The sequence below is a fragment of the Maylandia zebra genome, linkage group LG5 (genome assembly GCF_041146795.1).
Source record: "Maylandia zebra isolate NMK-2024a linkage group LG5, Mzebra_GT3a, whole genome shotgun sequence".
Classification (NCBI taxonomy): Eukaryota; Metazoa; Chordata; class Actinopteri; order Cichliformes; family Cichlidae; genus Maylandia; species Maylandia zebra.
Window position 1 is genome coordinate 24097002 of NC_135171.1, and position 18422 is coordinate 24115423.

The 18422-nt window shown below is 38.2% G+C and overlaps 2 protein-coding genes across 3 annotated transcripts in view; one reads left to right on the plus strand and one right to left on the minus strand.

The window, feature by feature from the left end:
- Window positions 1-6716: 6716 nt before the first annotated feature.
- Window positions 6717-18422, plus strand: part of poc1a (POC1 centriolar protein A) — a 51161-nt gene continuing 39455 nt past the window's right edge. Inside the window, exons 1-6 of one of the 2 annotated variants that reach the window (XM_004548549.5) lie at window positions 6717-7071; window positions 11688-11772; window positions 11881-12052; window positions 12265-12444; window positions 13579-13686; window positions 14875-14990. In XM_004548549.5, coding sequence (XP_004548606.1) covers window positions 7057-7071; window positions 11688-11772; window positions 11881-12052; window positions 12265-12444; window positions 13579-13686; window positions 14875-14990 — 676 coding nt within the window. In that variant the 5' untranslated portion in view covers window positions 6717-7056. Of the gene's footprint in view, window positions 7072-9315; window positions 9396-11687; window positions 11773-11880; window positions 12053-12264; window positions 12445-13578; window positions 13687-14874; window positions 14991-18422 lie in introns of those variants that run through there. The other variant, XM_076884073.1, reaches the window with a different exon arrangement.
- On the minus strand, window positions 8540-9220 carry b9d2 (B9 domain containing 2). Its single transcript, XM_004548547.4, has one exon. It carries the CDS (start codon window positions 9218-9220, stop codon window positions 8693-8695), a length of 528 nt encoding a protein of 175 aa, XP_004548604.1. The 3' UTR covers window positions 8540-8692.

Below are 18422 nucleotides of genomic sequence, written 5' to 3' on the forward strand. Positions count from 1 at the left end.
TCCATCACGCCACTCTTGTGTTAATCTATGCACGGTCTGAAGCATGTGTGTGTGAATGTATGTGAATGTTTTACTGTTATATCTTATTAGTATTTTAAGTATTCTATCTATTTTATTTATTGAATTTTATTGTTTTATTTATATTTTGATATTGCTAGGGATGATGCAATGATCGGGGACCATTCTTAATTTCGTTGTTCTCATGACAATGACAATAAAGTTTCTGATTCTGATTCTGAAGATTCTCAGAGCTGATATACTAAACTTGCTGCTCTGAAGTCAAATACAAAAACATGGAAACACCGTTTAGATCACTGCACTAGAGGTTTGCTGCTGACAGCACTCATGGCACAGGTGTAACTGCACAGCATATAATAAGACAGAGAGTGCTCGAATGTCCTCTGCTCTGAATAAACCCTGAACACTGTTGGCAGCAACTCCAAAGCATGGTAAATGGTAAATGGCCTGTATTTATATAGCGCTTTACTAGTCCCTAAGGACCCCAAAGCGCTTTACATATCCAGTCATCCACCCATTCACACACACATTCACACACTGGCGATAGCAAGCTACATTGTAGCCACAGCCACCCTGGGGCGCACTGACAGAGGCGAGGCTGCCGGACACTGGCGCCACCGGGCCCTCTGACCACCACCAGTAGGCAACGGGTGAAGTGTCTTGCCCAAGGACACAACGACCGAGACTGTCCAAGCCGGGGCTCGAACCGGCAACCTTCCGATTACAAGGCGAACTCCCAACTCTTGAGCCACAATCGCCCTAAGCATGGCATAATGACACAACCAGCTTCATTGCCTTTAGGGCAATCAATTCTCTCAGTGCAAGCAAAGGTAACAAGCAATCTGCAGCCTTATCTATAAAGTACACAGCGCTCAAACTAAAAAAGTCTGTTTTAAATTATCATTTTTAAAGAGAAATTTTGACCCTCCAACCACCGTTAAATACTTACAGTCTTTATCTCATCTACTTTATGTCTAGAGAGAATGTTTTTTTTTTTAAATTGCAGTTTCTGTTTTGCATTTCACTGGCGAGTGAAACCATGTTGTGACAGACACCAGCACAATGGTGCAGACCAGTGTAGCAATCGTAAAAAGTTGAGTGGATTTACCAGTCTTCACATTTCCTCATTCACGAGGTTTATCGTTGTTTCAGGTTGGTGGCTATAAATAAACCAGCCAACTAGTCTTACATTGTTGTGTTTGCCCAAAAGCTAATAAACAAAGAAGCAAAATTTTCTCTTCTCAGATGTTAAGCTTTCATGAAAAGGCGGCAACTTCCTAGCTTGACTTTGTTCCACACCCTGTCTGTGCTTCTCCATGCCACCAACTAGCTGCTATACTATGCAGGTAAAATTTTTAAAAAGACCCTGAGCCTCAACCCATGTTTTTATTTTTTTAATTTGTGCCACTGTGAATCATTTCCTGAATGATCTATTAGGGTGTTGCATCTGTGTGGACAGTAATCCTCATTACTGTCGCTCATTTGGCACTGTCCGGTTTAACCCTCTCAGGCTCAAATTAAACTTTTTGTTGCTAATGCACAACCAAGTCCTTCAGTGGTACTTCTGAGTATAAAAAACCTCATAAAATATGTATGTGGGGTAATCAGGTTGTTAGTTTTTAACTGTTGCAAATCGGCAACACCTGCCTTGAGAGGGTTAACAAGCATAAAACAACAAGGAAGTCATTTGGGAAAATAATCGAGTGAATTTCCTGAATTATTTTAAGCCATCACAAAGGCGAGGCTATTCTTCCTGCTAAACTTCTCAGAAGACACTTTGTTATTCAAAAGAATTACTTATTATTGAAGCTCTCCTAAAACGCATTGTGATTGTTTGAGTTCAAAGTCCTCTGCAAGTAGAATCTGCACAAAAGAGGAAAAACTTTAGTACTTGCAAAATGAAATATAGCTTTAACACAGAGATAAAAATGACAACATGAGCTATCAAATCGTTCACTTTCTACATTCACAATCTTTTTTTTTTTTTTACTGTGAACCTTTGAACCTGCTCACTTAGGATGATATTGAATCTAATTGTAATCTAATTGTATGGATGCCACATACAGCTGCTATCTGTCTGTACAATGCTGAGGCGAGATAGCACTATTAAATCAAGGGTTCTCCTGTCAGATTTCTTTTATACACAGTTTTTGATCGTTTTAAAATTAAAAAAATAAAATAAAATAGAATAGAATAAATAAAATGTATACAAACCAGTATGTTTTACACAGTAGTCTTTTTCAAATAAATCGACAAATGTCTAAGGCTGCATCGTACCACATGTGTGAATAAAAATTGTGGACATTTCCTTATTAATTTAAACAAACATAACAGAGACAGCAAGGAAATGTGTCTTTGGTTGATTGTTTCTTTGTTGTAACGACACTTCCTGGCAATAAATCTTATACTACTGGAAACTCTGTTTATCTCCCTTTAAATGGTGCCAGAAAACTGCATTTGTGGGTCGAGCAGCAGACTTGAGCATCTGGGTTGTGGCCATGAAAAACTTGCCAAATCTTGCCAAACAGCATATTCTCCTACTGATTCCTGTTTGGTGTCGTTTATTGGATTGGATGATTGAAGTCTGAAGAAATAGAACATATTGGCAATTTAACACTTTATTCATTTAACAAACAGGGGCCTCAACATCATGTTAAGGCCAATAGTATAAGACCACCGGTCATGCTGGTCATCAGCTTGGTAACACACACTGCTGTGGGATGGGTTCCCATTTGTCAACCAGCATTTGTAATAAGTCAGCCAGTGTGGTTGTATTGGTCACGGAAGATTCTCAGAGCTGATATACTAAACTTGCTGCTCTGAAGTCAAATACAAAAACATGGAAACACCGTTTAGATCACTGCACTAGAGGTTTGCTGCTGACAGCACTCATGGCACAGGTGTAACTGCACAGCATATAATAAGACAGAGAGTGCTCGAATGTCCTCCGCTCTGAATAAACCCTGAACACTGTTGGCAGCAACTCCAAAGCATGGCATAATGACACAACCAGCTTCATTGCCTTTAGGGCAATCAATTCTCTCAGTGCAAGCAAAGGTAACAAGCAATCTGCAGCCTTATCTATAAAGTACACAGCGCTCGAACTAAAAAAGTCTGTTTTAAATGATCATTTTTAAAGAGAAATTTTGACCCTCCAACCACCGTTAAATACTTACAGTCTTTATCTCATCTACTTTATGTCTAGAGAGAATGTGTTTTTTTTTAATTGCAGTTTCTGTTTTGCATTTCACTGGCGAGTGAAACCATGTTGTGACAGACACCAGCACAATGGTGCAGACCAGTGTAGCAATCGTAAAAAGTTGAGTGGATTTACCAGTCTTCACATTTCCTCATTCACGAGGTTTATCGTTGTTTCAGGTTGGTGGCTATAAATAAACCAGCCAACTAGTCTTACATTGTTGTGTTTGCCCAAAAGCTAATAAACAAAGAAGCAAAATTTTCTCTTCTCGGATGTTAAGCTTTCAGGCTTAATGCATGCCTTTCAACACCTAATGACAAATTATGTTGAGGAATGCTTGGCTGCTGCAAGCAATGCATTGTTTGAAAATACCATATGTGTTTTATAAGAGCTGTCAGACATGATAGATCTGGGGCTTTCTTCCAAAAGAAGCCAGTTTCCATAACCTACGAGGTTCATAGTGCATTTTAGGACACTTTTGACCACATGCTTCACCTAATATGCTGTCACCTATCGACAAGATAAACAGTTGTGAGACATATTGTTGACATATCTGTTACTGGTAGAAAAATGAACACCATCACATCTCAGTTTCCAGGGAATATGATATGATAATGTCATGTTTTTGATGAATAGAATACCAAGGAAAGAGGAACTTCAGTTAAGGAAATAATACATCCGTCTATGCTGTCATATTGTAATTTTAGTCTCAGTGGTTTTGATGACTTTAACTGCCTTTACGATATTTAAAATACTAATTATTTCAAAATGTTAATACATTCGTTAACATTCATTAATATACAAATTATTGACTTTGTCAACAGGACTGCTACATACTGAGAGCTCACATTAGTCGAGTTAAGGATATATGGGTTTTATATTTGCAGGGTACATAAGCCCATGCCCCAACTTAAAGTTTAACAGCTAATCGAATCAAAATATTTCATGCACTGAAAAATCAACCCATAGTTTAAAAAAAAAAAATTAAATAAATAAATCTTTAGAAATAAAATATCTGAATAGCTATGTAATTGCCAGCCTATCCAGATGAACTCTGGCGCAAAGGTGAACTTGTCATTTTGAAGTCTAAGGCCACGTGTCTCTCAGTTGTGTAACACATAACACACGGTGTGCAAATGTAAAGCGCTGGACCTGTTGAAACTTTGCCTGTGTTAAGCCAGCTGTTGCCCCATGCTACGGTCCCCACAGCTTCCTCTCTCACTGCGCATCAAAAGGCTCTGTGTTTGACAAAAAGGCCCATTCGAAACAGGAGTCAAGAACCCCATGAGATAAAACACACACCATGAAAAACATCCTCCCGCTGCACTGAAAAGGAAACTGTTTCTGTAGACAAAGCTCTGATTATTCGTTGCAGCTACATCCTACTACCCGTAAACAGTGCACACATACACTGATAAGATGCTCAGTTTTCAGATAGACGTATGAATATTTACTGCCCTGTAAACGTGCTGCATGATTCTCTGTATCACGCAGGAGCAAGTAAACTGTGCTGAGTTTAAGTGTCTAGCTGCAGTGAGAAGAATTTCAGATTGTTTTTCTGTTTCTCTTCCTCCTTCCTTCTCATCAAAGTCATCACCTACTGGAATCTTTAGGATTTTACAAGGTGATGTAATCAGTGCTGTTCCCATATGATACATAAGCTATTAACTGATTTATAAGCTATTAACAGCGATGAATTACATTGCATGAGAATGCTTTAGCTCGAGAAGGCATTGTTAAAGTGTAGTGTAGTATTACTGTAAGTACTTATCTACAGACAGTAAACCTGTGGGTGTGTCTTTGTTTAGTTTACTGTAACTAAATATATGAGGGCAGCGGCAAAGACAAACTGTTCTTTGTTGATTGAATTAAATGAATTAAAGCCTTAAAACTGATAGGAACCAGTGCTGGCTTCTACTGTAGTCTGCTGTAGTCATTTTACTTTAATTTTAGTGTTCAGTGTAACCTCCTTCTGTGTTCCATCAGGAAGGATATCTCTGTGTAAAACTCTGCCAAATTAAATAAGCAGAGAAGATGAAAGCATTTTTAAAAAATAATTTCAATGCTCACTGTCTTAAATATACATATATGTAAACATATATAGTCATAACTTGTAAAGATTTTTATATTTTTGCTGACATTACCCCAAAATAATTTGTTTAAAATCTTTTTTCCCCGCTTCCTGGACTTTCTTGTACTTCTACCACCATCTTTGCTTTTCGCTGCTTCACATCTCTCGTAGTTTCTCATTTTTTGAGTGCTGCGCCCCTCTCTCTTACAGTAACCCTGCTGCAGCTTCATGAGATGCCTTACATTTGAACTATTTTAGCAAGTTCTGGAAAGAAGTGTGGATAGATAAATCATTTTATTACAATTTTTAAACAAGTGTCTCTAGAGTGTGCAGCAGATTGCACTGCCTTGCCGTGAGTTTGCTTTAAAGAATAGGGAAAAAAGAAACATGACCTCATACTCTAAAAGTAATGCGACAATAACATAATTATAGCTCGTAATGCTGAATGAATATGTGGTGATATTTGTTATTGCATTACTGGTATTTGTGGTATAAATGACTGGCTACAAGGTGACCAACCTTATGGTTGAAAAAGACCATGGGTGGGGATTTAGTTGAAGAATGAGTTTATGTACACATTGAATAGGTGAGCAGAGAAGAATAAGTCTTAAATAAATTATCCTTCAGTTTTAGTTTATGTGTTGGATTTTTACTCCATCACTCGATTCTAAATATTTGCATCCTGTGCTTACTGTTATTTGAATGTTTAACTTTCTGTATTACTTCTGCTAAAATGACATCATGATCTGACCTGTTCTCAGGAATGTATCTCTAATCTTTGTTATGGTAACAAGTTTGCTGTACGTCAGTAGCTGTGATTCACAGAGCAGGTTTACTCACTGTTATTAGCTCATTTTGACCATCAAATGTTAGGTGACACAGGCCTTGAGTGGCTTACCACGTCTCATTGGCTATTCCCACAGACTCCAGGTCCCTGGTCACATTTAAATTCATTAGTTATATCCATAGTCATTATTTCTGTTAAATACTTCCGAGATTATCTTTTTCTACATTTTCTACCTGACCCAAACACAAATACTGTGTTTGGGTCAGGTAGAGCGGCTCATGTTTAGACTGATCAGTCCCAAAGTAAAATGCAGTTATTTTTCATCAGCCTTCACATATCATATTCTTGAGTGAAAATGGATCATATTTTAACCCTGGAGAACCCATGGGGTCAAATATGACCCCATGGGTTCTCCAGGGTTAAGACTTTATATGCACAAGCAGGCGACAGCAAAACCCACGTTAGGCCTTGGTTACAGGCCTTCATGTACTTAGCTGCATAAAGCTGATTTACAACTCTGTCTAGTGTACCTCTGCTGACACCTGGTGGCAATTATGAGTTACTACAAACGGCCTGATATTGAATTTACCGCGTAACGTATCCTAATGGAACAGCATCACATGAATAATTTTGTAAAACCTGTGTGGACTTTATTTGACTATATTTCATATCGTTTAAATACTTTGACGTTAATAGTAAAATGACAGTTTCGACAGAAACTTTGCTAAAGGGATGACTGCCCCTTTAAGAGCGGCGACCAGCTGCTCAGCGCCCAATCGCGGCGCGTAAACTGAACTTTGTTGTTGTCAGCAACTAAGAGCTAACTGTTAGCTAGCGTTAGCCGGACACCGAGCTAAAGAGGCGATATCTTGCACCCCATTCGTCCTAATAACGGAGGAAAGCACGGTAACATTTAGCTTGGATAGCTACGAACGTAAACAAGTCGCTTCCATCAGGATTTCGCCTCCGATATCAACAAAAATGACATCTGCGCTGGTGAGTTTAACTTGCTGCTTGAGCCACTGAGATGAAGTTCGTTTCTTATTTGTGGTTTCCACAATGTGGCTTATTGGTTAAGAGTTAAAGGTCGATATATCTGTAGATTTATTACAATACATCATATATTTTTTTTATTTGATATGGACCCCTTTCTTTTTGCTGCTTGTTTTAGCTTTATTTAGAGCGAGAGCAGATTATAAATCAGGGTAATTTTACTCTTAGTCTGGATTAAATGTCTGTGAAGTCGTAGCAAAGTGACTCATTACTCAGTCTGCTGAGTGTCCAATGTAATATATACATTTATACTAATGTAACAACCGCCCTGTGCAGTCATGACAGCCACATATGTTATGTAAATGATACATTTGTGAAAGTTTAATGGTATCGTTTCACTCATTTGTCATGATCTAAATTGCCTTTGCAGATTAAATGCATCATTTTGCCGACAAAGTGACTAACAAGCAATTAATATGCCAACAATCTGATATTCTGTGTACGGTAATTACAGTATATTGAAGTTATAAGAAAAAGAAACGATAGAGTAATTTATGCCACCATACACTCACCGTCCACTTTATTAGGTGCACCTCGCAAGTGCTGGGTTGAGCAGCCTTTTTGCCTTGAGACCTGCCTTAATTCTTTATGTGAAGCTGCGGTTTTGGTCCATATTGACATGATCGCTTCAGGCAGTTGCTGCAGACTTTTCGGCTGCACATCCATGATGAGAATCTCGTGCTCCACCACATCCCAAAGGTGCTCTTTTCGATTAAGATCTGAGTATGCCTATGTGCTTCAAGGCTCAACAAGTTGTGCATTCAGAGATGCTTGTAACCAGTGACAAACAAAGAAGAAAACAAGCTTATTTTAAGTTTGCATAAACTAAACCTCATTTTCAAGAAAGGTTGGTCAAAACCTCTCTTTGATGAACTCCAAGAGTAACTCATAAGACACTATGACAATATATATTCTGTGCAATACAGTCATGCACCATACACCACAGTATCTGGTAACTGAAGGGAAAAAATATACTCTTTAAAAGTCTTTCCCGTTCTTTCCTTGTGAGGTTGTTATTGTTAATATGAAGTAAGATAACTCACTTTATAATTTTCTTAAAAAGTAGTGAAGTGTGCCAGACTAGCAGGGAACTCCTACATCTTTTGATAAACAATATTTGCTGCCAGTGAATGGATCACACGTGGAACCAAAATGATAGATTTCAGTATCAGTATTTGCCCCCACTCCTAATTTGTAGCAGGTTATTAATGACATTTAACTTAATTCAAGTAATGATCCTGTTAGTCGTACAACTTAAAATCCCAAATAAAAAGTAAATGTGGGTTTACATAATATAATATAAAGATGCATTTAAGAAAACAGCATTAAATGAGGCATGATTACAGGGAATATCGCTAATAAGAGTCAGTTTTCTATTAAAAAATACAAATCAGCAAGAAACCAACTTCAGTAAGAGAATATTTTCTTTATTTACACATAGATGTTTGTAAAAAAAAAAAGTGCAGTTTAGAAAAAAAAATAGTACAGAATTCTACTAAAAGCAAGTGACTCAAATATGATCTATAACTGTTTCTACTTTCTGTCTTTCTGCCATTTCAAAATCTCAACACTCGACACCATATTTGTCAAAGTGTCTCGTGATGATGCCCAGCTCCAGCTCCACAGTCCCCATGGCTTCGGTGTGCAGTCTGTATCTGTCCGCCCCGCTGTAGATCAGGTCAGGGCTGAGGAGCTGGGGACCTCCGCCGACGAACATTTGCGCCAGCCGTTCTTGCCAGGAGCCCACGGGCCTCCAGGTCGCACAGCTTATTCGGTGATGTCCCGGACTAGAAGGGACGTGGCAGAAACCATAACCATAGAGTTGGCACCGTCCGAAAGAATCTTGATGCCACACCTCTAGGTGAATCTTCGGCCAGCCTTGCAGCCCTTTGGTCGCGTAGTGCAGATCGATCGGGTGGCTCCAGTACGCTATGTCTCCGATTTGGGGGCTATCCACCTGGGTCTGACCCTCCTTCAGCCCGGATAAAAGCCGCCATGCTTCTCCCGTATGAATTCCCCATTTGCAAAACAAAGTCTTTTCCGGGAAACCACTTGCACCAATGATCTGCCCTATAATGTGCAGCTCTGCCATGCCACACTGGTTCACTTTGACAAGAAAATGTGGCACGGAAAGTCCTGTTTTGTCTCTCCGATGTTAACGGCTAGCTTAGCGGCTAGCTAAACTAACGGCTAAACGTCTCCTTGGTAACCGCCTACCGTGATTTTCGACAAATCCCCTGAGTTAGACCTCGCAGGCACCACTTCCGGTACGAATGCCGTCCAACATTATGAAAACCCTAAGCTTCACCTTTATAAAATTGTTTGTCATTAGTGAATAATTAATTTTCACCAATTATAATATTGCCAGAATTATTCCTGAGCTATAATAAACGTGTGTGGTGAAAATGCGGTTGTGTCACGAATTTGGAACTACACCCTTACAGGTTTAACTCAGAGTTAAATTTGTCCTAATTGACCGAGTTGTTTCTGTCTTTCATGCATTGTTTACAAAAGTCCGTTCGTCGAAGACATAAAACACCTCTTCATATTAATACTTTTTAATTAACTCGTGACGAAGAATTGACTTTATTGCTCAATTTCTCTGAAGTTTAATCGGCGTTTGGAGTCTGTGAACAATTACACTGTGAAACAGCGCCAGTACGCGGCTGTACTGCGCTCAGACTCCACAGTTCACTACTACACTGAAAAAACAGTCTTATACTCCGTGGAGGACCTTTTACAGTATATAAAAGGTTTATGTATACAGTATTTTATTTTATATTTTAAATGAGAAATACAAATGATATTTTATGAAAAACCCAAGGTTGGGAGTAGTGTGAAATGTGACTGCACATTTGTAAAAAGAGGTATTGAACTTTGGAATAGTTGTTTAGGCATAATTAGTTTTAACTTTAGCCTAAACATATTCGACACATTGTCATATAAATGAACCAGATATGAAGAAATTAAATAAATTTAAACTTGCTACTTTTAGATCACATTGTACTCCTAGGAACATTTTATTTCATTTATTTGAAAACTTTCTTGAGTGGTAATTTGCCTTTACCACTTACAGAATATAGTTTTAGTTGCATTTCTGTACAAAATTGTTACATATAATTTTTGTTTTTATCTAGCTGATATACAAGTTAGTGTATTTCTCGCAAGGATCTTGCTGGCATTAGTGAAACGTTCTTTGAAATGGATTGAACATTGTTAGACTGAGATAGTGATTAAACTATGATATAGATATAACTCCCACTAGGTTTATATCTTGGACTCTCCACCATTTGACCTTAGAACTGAAGAAGCTTCTCGGATGAGAGGTGAAACGTCTTCAAGCAACTGAAAGAAGTCCAGACGCTTTTCTTTGCAAGCTCCTTTGACTACGATGACCTGGATGACTGAGAACCTTCACAGACATTAAACTATGAGAATGTAATCAAACTGTTTATCAAAGGGAAACTGTGATTTTTAAGACACTCAAGCCTAACACTGGCTGGTATAATGTTAGGTTGTAACCAGCTGTTCTTGTTTGGCTGGCTTGTTATTAACTGCCTTGAAATGCTAATGATAATAATAAGTAACTACAATGATATCTGGAATAAATAAGCATGTTTATGCACATTTTCACGTATTAGAGCGGTGACTTCCGTTCAGAAGATGAGGGTTGAGGTGAGGAGGGCTAGCATGACGTTTCAATGACCTCAATGACCCCAAAACGCATCAATTCGGTCACTTAATATGCTGAGCCTCAGAATGTGGTGTAACATCGGTTTGCATGCTTTTGTGTACATATTTGTCGACAGCTGTTTCTTGTAAAATCTTGTTGAAAACTTTCCCAGAATAGCAGAGGCAGCCATGGTAACATATTATTGGCCATGGGTTTTGCAATGAGATGTATCACACACAGTGGGTGCCTTTCACAGTAAACATTTTGACTAGCAGCACAAGTGTTACTACTAACATAAACACAGACTTGTTTCCATTCACGTGTCATACTAAGTCGTGACCGTGAACCTGTTCTAGGAGCCTAAAACCAAAACAGTGTATTTTTATTAATCTTTCTTTCTTTCTTTCTTTCTTTTTTTGTTTGGTGTGACATGTCTGAAAAATCAAAAGCTGAAAGAGCATTAATTGAGTGAACCCATACTTTACTTTGGTGTCATAGAAGTGCCTTGTGTATTCTAAACCTTACGTGTGTAGTTGGGATGCTGTTAGCGATTTTATGGAGAGTTAGAAACTTACTCTGTGTTATTTTCCCACAGACTTAAGAGAGTAAAAAAAGAATAACTGCGCAAAATCAGAGGACCTCATTATTTTAGCTACAAATCATAACTATGGGGTTCTTTGCTCATGTTTCCAGGCCAGTTTTAGTCACATCATACACCCACATAGTCGTGATGAGGAAGAAATAGCACTTCTTCAGTGATAAGCTCTTAGTAAATAGTACCAAATTTTCTGTTTCCCAGATGTCTAACTTATTGCTTATTATTGTAGCTTTTGTAGTCATGAGGACATTTTAACATTTTGACATGACTCTCTGTTTGCTCCCATAGTCTGATCCAACCCTAGAAAGACATTTCAAGGGTCACAGGGACACCGTAACAAGTGTGGACTTCAGCTGCAACATGAAACAAATTGGTAATGATCTGTTTGCCTTCAGATGTAACTGTTTGCTGTTGCCTTTGTCTTTTCCTTTTTGGAAATACATGATGTTCTCACTCACACCTGTGCTTCATCCTCTCCTAGCCACAGGCTCCATGGATTCCTGTGTGATGATCTGGAACATGAAACCTCAGATGCGAGCGTATCGTTTTGATGGACACAAAGACGCCGTCCTTTCCGTCCACTTTTCCCCATCAGGCCATCTGGTGGCCTCTGCCTCCAGAGACAAGACTGTACGTCTTTGGGTGCCAAGCATGTAGGTGTTAAAGTAAAATCTTTCTGTCTTTTCTGTTCTTTATTCCACCACAGATTTACTACAGAGGACAATGATGGTGACTCATAAAGAGCAGCAACTACTGAATATTGTTTGTCTCCTTCTGCCAGCATGGAGGAAGACACACATTGCTGAACACCTTCTGGGTTTTGCTTGTTTGTTTTAAACTTAAGTAATGTCTTGTGTCCATACAGGAAGGCTGAGTCAACAGTATTCAGGGCTCACACTGCCACTGTGCGCAGTGTTAACTTTTCTGGTGACGGACAGACTCTGGTCACGGCCTCTGATGACAAGACAATTAAAGTGTGGACAACACACAGGCAAAAGTTCCTCTTCTCTCTCAACCAGCACATCAACTGGGTCCGCTGTGCCAAGTATGAGACACACATTTAACACGATACAATGCATCATATTAGGACATTTTGATAGATTTACACTTCAGGCATCACATTATGACCTTTGACAGATAAAGAGAATTACACTGATCATTTCCAAAATGCATCTTTTTTGGGCTGTTCCTGGTCAGTATCTAACAATAATAATCCAAAAAAAAGGAAGTTTCATCTTCCCCAGATCCCAATCCAATCCAATATCTGGTGGATGTACTGGACAATAAGTTCCATAAATGGCCTAACCTTGCATCTTACAAGAATTAAAGGTTCTGTTGCTAACATATTGGTGCCAGATACCATAGCACACCTTCAAAGGTGTGATGGAGTCCATGGCTCAATAGGCCTGGCCTGTTTTGGCAGCAAAAGGGGGGACCAACTCATTATTAAATCTATTTCCAATTATCTTTTGACCTGCCACCTTCATTGAATCGTTTGTCTGACTGCTTGAAAGAGGTCACAGAGTGGCTGTCTGCCAATTCTCTCATTTTAAATGAGAAGAAAACTGAGATTATGGTGTTTGATAGTCACCGACCTCCTCAGTCTCTATACTCCCGGCTGTTCTTTACGATCATCTGGTCAGTTACCTCTGGCCCAGCCCAGGCACCGTCTGAAGACTAGGGGTGATCGTGCCTTTGCCTCTGTAGCACCAAACCTCTGGAATAGTCTTCCTGCTACTGTTCATCCCTCTGACTCCATTCAATCTTTTAAAGCACACTTGAAAACGTACCTATTCGACCTGGCTTTTCCAACTCACTAATTCTCACTGCTCGTTAATTGCTCGCTACTCATTTCTCTGGATAATCATGATTTCTCTCTATCTCTACTTACTTGCTTTTGTTTGTTCTCTATTTTAGCTTGTTTTAATGACTTACAGTTCAGTGTAATCATTTACTGTTTATTCCTTACTGTGAAGCACTTTGATGTACCCCCTGGTTTTAAATGTGCTATATAAAAAAAATCGTATTGTATTGTATTGTATTAGGCAGGTGGTCATAATTTTATTCCTGATGCCTGGTGTATAGCTGACCTATTCCATTACACCATGCATTTTTGAACATATTTTATACAGATTGAGCATTAATCATTTACATTTATTTTTTTATATTATTATTGCAGGTTTTCTCCAGACGATCGCTTGATTGTGTCATCCAGTGATGATAAGACCATAAAGCTGTGGGACAAAAACAGCAGAGAGTGCATTCATTCTTTCTATGAACATGCAGGGTGAGCACTTGCGAGCACCTGAATGATGAATAGGAGGAGCTAGGAGTATTTATTTATTTTTGTCAGTTTTCTGCTGGTGTTCTGGTAAGGTCAGAAAAAATCCTTACAAGTGTACTGATGCAACGGCAGTAAATGCTGGAAAAAATCTGACAGAATCAATCCCCTAACCATTTGTTATCCTGTTCAAATGTTTATGACGAAGGCACTGAACACCTGTTCAGTCATTACACATGTGCCCTATTCCCTTGTACATTGTGCAGTCTGTTATACTGAAACACTTTAATGAGACATTGGCTGTGTGAGTCTTTGATACATTTAATATCCTGTTTTACATCTTTCTTCTTACTTCTTTTTAACTTTATTGTGTTTTATTTAGAGTCTGACATACTGAGCTCCTTTCTTTTCTGTAGTTTTAGCTTATTGTGTTGAGATGATAATAAGATGAGCTACACTTTATCCCATATCGTTTCTTACAGCAGCTGAAACACTAGAGATAATAATACCATTAATGTAAAATGCCTCTCTTCCAAGTAAAAAGCATTGTTATAGAGGATGATGGCATGAGGTATAAAAGACTTCCTGTATCCTTGTGGCAGCAGAGTCTGTTAGAGAATAAACTTTATGCCTGCCTGTAGGAAGTGATGCAGAGGGTGATCAGGATTAGCATCAACATCCTGTCCCACGATAGACTCAGGTCAACCACCATCTATCGTTTTTTTTCCCGACCTCTCAACAAAATCATCTGCTAGTGCTCCTCAGAGAATCCAATCATCAGAGTATTTCTATAGGTGTCATGACCCACAGTTGTACTGAAAGTCTAAGCAGTTTAAGGTGAACAGGAATGGAGACATCCCAATCACAGCTTAATTTATTTTGGTGCTGTATGCCACTGCATAAGATAAAAAAATGAAATTGGGGGAAAAAGGGTCCAGAGAAAGCTGTATAAATTTTTTTAAGTTCCCAACATTTAGAATAAGAAATTTCACAAAAGCCTTCATGTGTCTTAAAGTGTTTTAAAATAGTTAACTTTCTCACTATAAACCTTAAATCATTAACCCTTTCCACCAATGACTAAAGCTTTTGTGTTGTTTGAATTGACCTTCTGGGTTATTCCAGGATTTCAAATCTTTTAAATCACTGTTTCTCCTTTACTTTGCCTTACTTTGTTTTTTTTTCTCTTCTCAAAAGTTATGCAAACTATGTGGACTTTCATCCCAGTGGAACATGTATTGCTGCAGCTAGTACTGACAACTCTGTCAAGGTGTGGGACATCAGATCACATAAGATGCTACAGCACTACCAAGGTAAAGACACATCGATAATATTTAAAACCGTAATCGTTCTTTCTGGTCTTTTTAAGGAGTGAAACCAGAGTTTACACTCAAGTGTGACATTTTTTAGCTTCATAGCAACACAGTTATTTTCATTAATTAGTCACAACCACATCAATTCTAAAGACATACTTAAATATTTAAAGAATCACTGAATGCTTTATCACTCTCAGTTTAGTCACTCCTGATGCCTTATATAGAGCTTTATTCTGAAACACCAGTTCATCATATGCTGAGTCAGTCCCATAGAAACAACAAAAGCCACAGTTTTTGTTTGTTTTAATGTATGGTACTTTTGGCCAAAGTTTAGACATCTGCTCTCAGAAATTGCAGTACAGCCAAAGTACCTTTGAATCATTATGTTAAAGAGAAATTACTGAAATCGCACACAGGGAAATTTATATTAATGGCAAGGAATGTTATTGATCTTTTGCATATTCATTAAACTTAATGTTGATGACTTTTTATCAGTCTTGCATTCAGGCTGGTTGCTCTAATTGCCTCCCTTAAATGGATTTCATTTGTTAGGTCTAATAATGGATAATTACATATGTCTGAGGAGATTTGGTATGAAGATAGAAGCTTCTCCTCCTCCTCTTTCATTTTTTTTCTGGCCCTACTTTCCATACTGGAGTTATTTTGTCATTTTGCTAACTTAAAGTGTAAAAATGGGAGTGGCTAGTGTTAGACACACATGGGACTGAATAATGTTTTTAGACATCAAATGATTAATGAATAGTTTTTGGTCCTGATTAGAAAACCTTTAATGAAAAATTGTTTAGGGGTTTGTATGAATAAGCCAAAATCAATAGCAGTAACATAGCAAGTGGCAGTGGCACATTGGTATATTTATGTTAACCATCTGTGCACATTATTTGGTAATTTATTGAACTGGTTTGTTTCCATGAGGCAGAGCCATACTATACAAACACCCACTGCTCTGTGCTCTTTCATAGCTATTCAGCATCTTTTCCCAGCTTGTGGTATCAGGATGCCTGCAAGTGTGTTGTAGCCTCTGTAAGCCAGGAGAGGGACCTATTGCTTGCTAATTTGTCAGCTGCTGATTCATGTATGGCGGGATTGTTTAAGTCTAGGGAGGTCACGATTAGTTCTTTGTTCTTAAGGCAACTTGATGTATTAGTGTGTGGTAATAAAAAGCTGGTGTTAAGCCGTTCTCAGTTAAGCAGGATTTGCAGCAGTGTGATGTGCAGCAGCACTACACTTCAATGGCAGCTAATTTAGTCCTTTGAGGTAAAAGTGCCTTTAAGCAAGAATTTCTCATTTTCACAGCTCAAAGCTGTGCTTGTGTTGCTTTAAAACATCTGAATCGGGGAGGGGGGGCGCTCCTGTAGCTCATCTGTTGAGCGCAAGCTGAGTCCCTACTGCAATTGTCATCCTCTCTTTCTCTCTCCCTCTGACTGTTGCTGTATAATAAAGGCAAAAATGCCAAAAATAAATCTAAAAATAAATATATTATTTCATTAACTGAGCATGTGACTTCCTGTAAAGCTATAGCTAGAAAAAACGAATCAATAAACGTATAAAATATGAAGGATTAAGTATGAGCAGGCATGTAATCTCATTGTATTTTGTATCTGGCAGTTGTGATGTATCTTAATCTGTTCAGTCATTTATTTATTTCTTATTTGGACAGCAGCTGGTCACTAAAGGGTGTCACCTGTTCTTCTTTATAATGTATATATAATTGAAATCTCATAAATGCATCAGAGTCCAAGTAAACTAGTAAATATTGCTCATTTATATTATTTGAAGAGAATAAATAAACAATTAAGTTGTCATAATCATAAAAGCAATTTTTAAGCATAAATGCCAAATATTTAATGGCTCTGTATTCAAGGTTGTTGAAGTAATATTGAATAATTTAACGTTTTCATTTGCTGGTGTGTTGACATTTGGTGAGATCACCTTGCCTTCTCAGTGACCAGTCTACTTCCTGGAATAGTCCTGTATAGTGTTAGCTACTCAGCCCCAAAGATTTGATCTGACAAGAACCAGTCATCCATCCACCCGCCACCAACATGCCCATTAGAGCAGAGAAGGCCAGATGAATAGGAACGATGGTGCGCGCTTGGGGTTATATTATTATTATTATTTTTTTTGCTGAACATCAGTCAGCACTGACCCTCTTTATCAGTACTGCACTGAAGACCGCCTGCACGCAAGCCTTGTCTTTCTCTTCTTCTTTTTCTTGCTGTCTGTGATTCTGACACATTCATCATGACAGATGTAAAGTAGCAAAAACACCGACCTAACAGTCAAATTTGCTCACTTTTGAAGTAGAATTATAGTAGAATATATATATATTATTATTATTATTAGGGGTGCAACGATACACAAAATTCACGGTTCGGTTCGATACTTTGGTGTCACGGTTCGATATTTTTTCGATACAAAAAAATGTTCATGCCTTTTTAATTTGTCATTTATTAAAATTATAAATATATATTTTAACTCAAAAGTACAGTTTTTAAATTTAATGTTGCTGAAACAAAAGTAATTAAAAAAATAAATATATCTCAGGGCTCTCAATATTTCAAAATCCCTGGTAGCCCTTCGGGCAGGGACTCTTCAGTTTTTGGTAGCCCAAAATAAATGTAAGTAGCCCGAATAAAAAAAGAGAGCAATTTTTTGATTGATGTTTTGTTTCCTGTTTTGTTTCCTTTACAATATTATACATTAAAGTATAATATTGTAAAGGAAACAAAACATTAATCAAAACATTGTTGAAAAACAAATTACAACATTGTATAAAAATTACAATCATCAACTCAAATACTTGGTTCTAATTGAACAGAAATTCCTATGAACTTGTAAGAACTGTGTAGGACATGAATCAGTCTGTGTCAGATCCTGAATTTGAAATTTCCGCTGAAGTCACGGGTGAGAGGCAAGTGGAACCAAGATCTAGGCCATTTGCTTTTTGAAGTTTGCAAAGACGGCTAAATTTTGCCAGTGGTAGTTCACTCTTTGCAACATAGTACGCTGTTCTAAACAGATTTTTCAGGTTTATTTTTAGTATGTTATTTGCAATTGGTGTTTGTTCTGGGAAAGATATTGCAGACTGAGCAATAATGCGTTTCTTGCATTTCTCATGGGTTCTAATGGGGGCCTTTCTTAAAATGACTGGTCCCAGTAACAAAGGCACTTGTCGACTCAGAAATCGAGAGAAAACCAACAACACACCCGGCAGAACATTATGTTATTTACACGGGTGCACATAAGTGGTCCGCATGTGCGCATTCGCTGTCAAAATAAAAGACGCGCACCAGATAAGAAGTTGCAACGCGCGTTTGCGTCCATATAAAAAGCACTGTTTTTGTCCGCTAGAGTGGGATTTTCACGGCACATTCCGCACCACATCTCTGTGCGTTCATCATTTGTTTG